This window comes from Micropterus salmoides, unplaced genomic scaffold (assembly GCF_014851395.1).
Source record: "Micropterus salmoides isolate LMB-PRFRI ecotype aquatic unplaced genomic scaffold, ASM1485139v1 Ms_hic_scaffold_835, whole genome shotgun sequence".
Classification (NCBI taxonomy): Eukaryota; Metazoa; Chordata; class Actinopteri; order Centrarchiformes; family Centrarchidae; genus Micropterus; species Micropterus salmoides.
This window is the reverse complement of record NW_024044610.1, coordinates 1-5706: the sequence shown is the minus strand read 5'-3', so window position 1 is coordinate 5706 and position 5706 is coordinate 1. Positions and strand designations below refer to the sequence as shown.

General features: G+C 52.6%; 2 protein-coding genes and 1 long non-coding RNA gene across 3 annotated transcripts; 1 reads left to right on the top strand and 2 right to left on the bottom strand.

Annotated features, from left to right (window-relative positions):
• Positions 1-377: 377 nt before the first annotated feature.
• On the bottom strand, positions 378-988 carry LOC119894670. The gene is made up of 3 exons (XR_005442962.1): positions 914-988; positions 785-837; positions 378-431 (listed from the first exon to the last, which is right to left on the bottom strand). It is a non-coding gene; the product is annotated as an uncharacterized LOC119894670 (long non-coding RNA).
• A 1477-nt stretch (positions 989-2465) lies between these two features.
• Positions 2466-3928, bottom strand: LOC119894672 (REST corepressor 1-like). Its single transcript, XM_038707323.1, has 2 exons — positions 2910-3928; positions 2466-2823 (listed from the first exon to the last, which is right to left on the bottom strand). Exons 1-2 carry the CDS (start codon positions 3079-3081, stop codon positions 2738-2740), a joined length of 258 nt encoding a protein of 85 aa, XP_038563251.1. The 5' UTR covers positions 3082-3928; the 3' UTR covers positions 2466-2737.
• A 1077-nt stretch (positions 3929-5005) lies between these two features.
• LOC119894671 (ankyrin repeat domain-containing protein 9-like) lies at positions 5006-5703 on the top strand (the record flags this gene model as incomplete). The annotated part of the gene is made up of 1 exon (XM_038707322.1): positions 5006-5703. A coding segment is annotated over exon 1 (508 nt), but the record flags the coding sequence as incomplete, so codon positions are not given.
• Between the last annotated feature and the right edge of the window lie 3 nt (positions 5704-5706).

The window sequence follows — 5706 nt, the reverse complement described above, 5'->3', positions numbered from 1 at the left end:
TAGTGTCACCTGTAGTGTTACATCTAGTGGTCACCTGTAGTGTCACCCGTGCAGGGTGCAGCTCACCTGTCACCTCTCTCTCTCTTGTGTTTCGTGTCTGTCGGTCCATCAGACTCGTTTTACTGCGACTTTCTTCCAGGAGTAATAAAACCGAACCAAACTGGCCATCGATTATCTGGTAACTACAAGGAGAGAGAGAGAGTCTTGAAGGAACAGTTTACACACAGGATATGTATACCTGTACTGGTCCCTGCGTCTGACTGGTAACGTACCATCTGCTGGATGCGTGGAAGCTCTTCCCGTGGAAACTGAAGGCCTGTTCAAACAGGACTCTGTCCGCGACCGTCCACTCATCAGGAAACGGGGTGAAATTGGCAGGTCTGCCAAAGATTTCTCAATGTTGTGTTGTGCCAGAAGAGCATCCCCAGAGCCTGGAGACAGAGAGACGGAGTCAGAGAGACGGACAGAGACACAGGACAGAGACTGAGTCAGAGAGACGGACAGAGACACAGAGACGGAGACAGAGAGATGGACAGAGAACAGAGACAGAGAGACGGAGAGAGAGACGGACAGAGACACAGTGACAGAGACGGAGACAGAGAGACGGAGCAGAGAGACGGACAGAGACACAGAGACAGAGACACGTAGTCAGAGACGGAGACAGAGACACAGTCAGAGAAGGATTCAGAGAGACTGAGTCAGAGAGACGGACAGGGAGAGCTGGAGTCGGAGAGACCGAAGAACTGAGTTGAGGACAACAGCAGAGCTCAGGTAGAAGACTTACCTGCTCCATGTTGTAGCCATGTTTCTCTTTGGCGAGGGCGATGTACTCGTCCACTGGAAGAGAAAAGGGACTGTAAACAGCAGCCGCGTGTTCAGCCACTTTATTTTCACTTATTAGTCTGGTTCTTACACTGAGTCTGGTTCAGACAGCTGCTGGGGATCCACACCAACATGCCGAGGTTCTCTCTGAGCTGAGCTGCCTGGCCACGTCTGCCAACACACACAGGTTAATCAAGCTGGAGGACAGGGGCCGCCCCTGCGACGGGCTGCGGGGCCGGCCCCTGCGACGGGCTGCGGGGCCGCCCCTGCGACGGCTGGCGGGGGCCGCCCTGCGACGGGCTGCGGGGGCCGCCCCTGCGACGGGCTGCGGGGGCCGGCCCCTGCGACGGGCTGCGGGGGCCCCTGCGACGTGCTGCGGGGGCCGCCCCTGCGTCGGCTGGGGCCGGCGTACGATAGGACTACAAGGTTATTATCGTTAACGAAGACGAACGATAATAAAAACTAGATGTGAAAAAACTTTGTCGTTAACTGAAATAAAAATAAAAACGAGGCTTTACAAAAAACTATTAAAACACAAACTACCTCAACTAAATAAAATGAAACGTCCTTAGTTTTCATTTAGTATTTCGTAGGTCCTTCCAGTGGATATGAAGCCAGGGGAAGTGACGCTGTGGGGCAGCTGGTCTGGCCGCACGGCAGTTCAGCGGTGATCAGCCGATAGGCGCCTGTCGGTGAGCCGCAGGTGTGTGTGCAGCTGGCAGAGCTGTGTTTAGTTTGCTGTAGTGAGTCTTGTCTTGGTGGTTTTCTTTTCCTTGTTCTGTTCTGATGGTCTGGCTCAGAGCTCATCCTGGTGGGATGAACTTGCCGCTGACTGTGAGCTCCCCGTGCGCTGGTTTAAGTTGTCTGCTGCTCATATATTTACTGCATGTCAGCTAGTGTGATTTTTATGGGCTCACTGCTCTCTCAGCCAGCCTGTCTCTTTGTGCTTCACATTGTTTTATCCCGATTTTTGATTAATAAAGGTTTAGATTTTAATAAAACTGCTTTCCAGTCTTACTGCCTTCAGGGTGTTAGAGGCCTGCTGTTTGTGGTTGTGGCCTCCACCATCTTCCAGTTTCTCAGCTGTGCATCACCTCCATTTATTGTATTTCATCTATTTAACCAAGAATGACAGAGCCAGAGACTGATGTTTGAATTTCTTGGGAGCCTGGGTAGCAGGATTAGGGTCGTTAGCTCTTGTATGTAGGTTAGAAATTATACTGTAGATTGCATTTGCTTCATTTAGTAGTCATTTCATTCATTTTGTAGTATTTATTTAGACAATGCATCAGTACTTTTTTTTTTGCTTAGTGTTTGGGCCCCTACATTCAAGCTTCAGATAGCTTAAAAAAAGGCTTAACCTTTTCACAAAGATTTCTGATTGCGCTTGTATTTTAATGTTTTGTGAAGAAACTAAAGTGAACTGAACTTGGCACCGTGCAGCAACAAAGACTAAAACTAACTGAAACGAATAAAAACTAAACTAAGCATTTTTTTTAAATAAAAACACACTTTAAAAACTAATTCAAACTAAAAAAACGAAACATCCCAAACTACAATAACCGTGGTGCCTTTTACAGGTGTTCCTAATAAAGTGGACACTGAGTGTATGTCTCAGGTGTGTTTTGTGAGCAGCTGATCCGGTGCGGACTGGAAGCAGCAGCTTCACCTCTTCACTACAACATTTCTCTTCAGTCAGGTCTCCATGAGCTGCTCTCTGACTCCCTGAAGCCTGATCCAGACTACATCAGATCCAGGACCAGCACTGATCTGGCTGCTCAGTATAAAACTACTGTCAAAGAACCGGAACCAGTACCACAGGTGGACTTTACAACCAGAGAGTAAGAGAGGTCTGCTAACCACTACCATGTACTTTAGTGCCCCTGTTGTTCGAGGCTACCTCTCCGCCTCCAGGCTACAGAGTCCTCTTTAGATTCTTACCCGGGTCAAAGTCCGGAACCACGGCCTGGTACTGTGGTCCGACCCGCATCCCTCCTCCACCTGCATCCACACACAGCAGTATTCAGTAATAGTACTCAGAAGTACACACAGTACACGGCTGTACTACAGTGATCGAGGCTACCTACCATGCTCTTCGTCGCTGCTGGATCCTGAACTTCCTTCTTCCCAGCAGCTGGTTCCATTACCGGACAGGCTCTTCCCGCCGGGGTTCGCTGCCGCCCCGGGTCCACTGCCCGCCGGGGCTCGGCCTCTCCGCTTCCCCGGAGCCTCCGGGTTTCTCTCCAGCATCGCCGGCATGACGAGGACGGAGGGAGCTCGGGCTAAATGCTAACTGCTAACTCAGGCTAACAGTTAGCTAGTTAGCTTAGCTGTCCTGCTACAAGAACCGAACCGGCTAACTAGCCTCGGAGCTGAGCTCAGTGTTCCGTCCCGAGAGCAGCGGGAGGGTTCGGAGTGACTCTGGGGTGGTTCTGGTCCGTAAAGATCTAAGAGGAGACCAGTTAGCTCCGGCAGGAAGATGCTAACACTGAACCCGAGACCGGAGCTTCACACCGAGTACCAAAAGTTCCGGAACAAGCAGCCGGAACCAGAAGAAACCAGCTCAAACCAGACCGACACCGACAGACGGACTCACGGACCCGACCAGATTCTGAAGCGCCGATCAAAAGTGAAGCAAAGCTGATCAGAGATCAGACACAGCAGCTGATCGATCCCGGAGAAGGAGGGGGAGGAGCGCGCGTGTGAGTGTGCGCGTGCGTGCGTGTGTGCGCGCGCTCTGCTGCCGTCACACAATAAAACATCAATAACTCGTGAAACGTCCATGACGTTTTACATGTTCAGGGATCGATCAGCCTGTAACATCAGTCCCATCTGAGGGGCAGCTGGAACCTGTCTGACGGACTCGGAACAAAGACCAGCTCAGCAGGTCTTCTGGGTCCGGGTCCTACAAGAAGATAAAAACCAGGTGGCTCCGCTTCCTGCCTGCTGATCCAGTAGAGCCACGACACCAACAGCCCGGGCCCCACCCTAAAGCCGGGCCAGGACCTGACATCAGCCGGTTCTACAACGGGGGCAGCCCCTGGTACCCCTTTAAGAGAACTAAGTCCACTTTGAGATTCTGGAATGGAAGGGCGGGTCCTACGGTCAGATGTACCCACAGTCCATCTCCCTGAGGAACTCAGCTCAGTCCTACCTGTTCACTTCCTGTTGTTTCTACTGAAGACATCAGGAACATAATAACGCCTGCACTAAATATTTATCCCAGCATCCTTTGCACTACACTGCTGTGTGTGCATACTGTAGTTTGTGTGTTCTTGTCCTGTTTGTTGATGCTGGTCTGAGTCCAGAGTCAGAGTCCTGTATGTGGACTGAGAGGGAAGCCGCTCTTCACAGAAACTTGGGTCAGAGGACAGAAACATGTCCAGGACTCTGCTGAGTCCTGATCACACAGGTGCGGAACAGTCTGACGTGTCCAGTTCTTCCAGCAGGTGGCGTCCTTCGTCTCCTCACAACAGGAAGCTCGGCATGTTTTATTCTGAAAGCAGAAATGAAAACTGAAGTCAGACGTCGTCTCTGCTCACAGAGGAATCACGACAAACCAAAGGAAGTAAAGAGCGAACTGCACCTGTGAGCTCCTTTCCATTGATGAACCCGAGATCAACACGTGTGCAGAAACCAGCTCCGGTGTCGGTTCAGATCAGCCGCTCCAGAACCATCAGCACACTCTTCAGCCCTGCTGTGGGGCCCCGGGCCGAAAGGAAGTCTATGAGAAATCAGCTGATTTATTCCCTCAGTAAACACTTTCCTGATGAGTTTCTGGTCTCAGTCGCTAGTTTCAAGTCTTCTTCAACACAGCGTGATGTTCATTTAGTAATTATGGTCCCATTTAGAGGAACAGAGACCAGGAAGCAGGGGAGGCTTTAGGCGGGGCTACAAGCTGATTGACAGGTCAAATCTGTTTGCTTTTAGAGAAGACTTTAACAGACCTCTGTCATGTGACTGCTGTCAGCGGACAATCACATCATCATCTCCACAATCCTCATCAAAGAGAAATAAAAACACAGAGAGTTCGTCCGCACTCAGCACTGCTCCTGTTTACTGTGCTCATTATGTAACTGCTGCAGGCCGCTATGTTCACTATGTGAGACACTCGATCCCCCCCTCCCGACCCCCTCCCGACCCCCACCCCACCACCACCACCACCACCCTGCCCCCCGCCAGGCCCCCAAAACAAACATCCACTCACAGAGCCGAACTGGCTGGAGGGGGGAGGGGGAGCTATAAATGACTGAAGGAGTTGAGAACGAAGGTTTGACTGAGAGACAGAGACTTTGGGACTCTGCAGGACCCGGACCAGTCGGACGGTTGAAAGTGTCCCAGGTGTTTACGGTGGAGCAGGTGTGGGCGTCGTCATGCCGTGGCTGCGCTCCTCTCAGCAGGACTGTCTGTCTTCGTCTCCGTCTCAGCGTCTGTGTGAGCGGACGTCCTTCTCCTTCTACTGCGCCGTGCGCGAGCGGCTGCCGGTCTGGCTGCTGGAGGACATGCGCAGCATGGAGGTCTTCTGCTGGGAGGACGGACGCCCGCGAGCCTTCCTGCCGTCTGAGGCACTGCTGTACGCCCTCGTACACGACCACCAGGACTATGCGCGCTACCTGCTCAAAAGGTATTCGGTGAGCGCGCTCAGAGCACCGCGCTGCAACTTCTGCTGCTGCCGCAGCACCGGGTCGCCGCACCTGTCCGTGGCGGTGCGTTACGACCGCGTGTCCATCCTTGCCATGATGGTGGAAGCTCTGAAGGACTGCGAAGCGCAGAGCGGGGGACTGGACTACCTGGATGGCTGTGGCGGCTGCTCGCACGTGGCGGATGCAGGAAAGACGGCGGTGCAGCTGGCGGTGGAGCTGTCGCGGCCCGACTGCCTGCTGC

What these genes read in the sequence shown, in the direction of transcription:
- LOC119894672 (XM_038707323.1), bottom strand. Translation starts at nt 3,081, where the DNA reads ATGCCGGCGATGCTGGAGAGAAACCCGGAGGCTCCGGGGAAGCGGAGA. An exon ending in CAGCAGCGACGAAGAGCATG is followed by an intron (nt 2,824 to 2,909) that starts GTAGGTAGCCTC and finishes GTGTGGATGCAG; the next exon opens with GTGGAGGAGGGATGCGGGTC.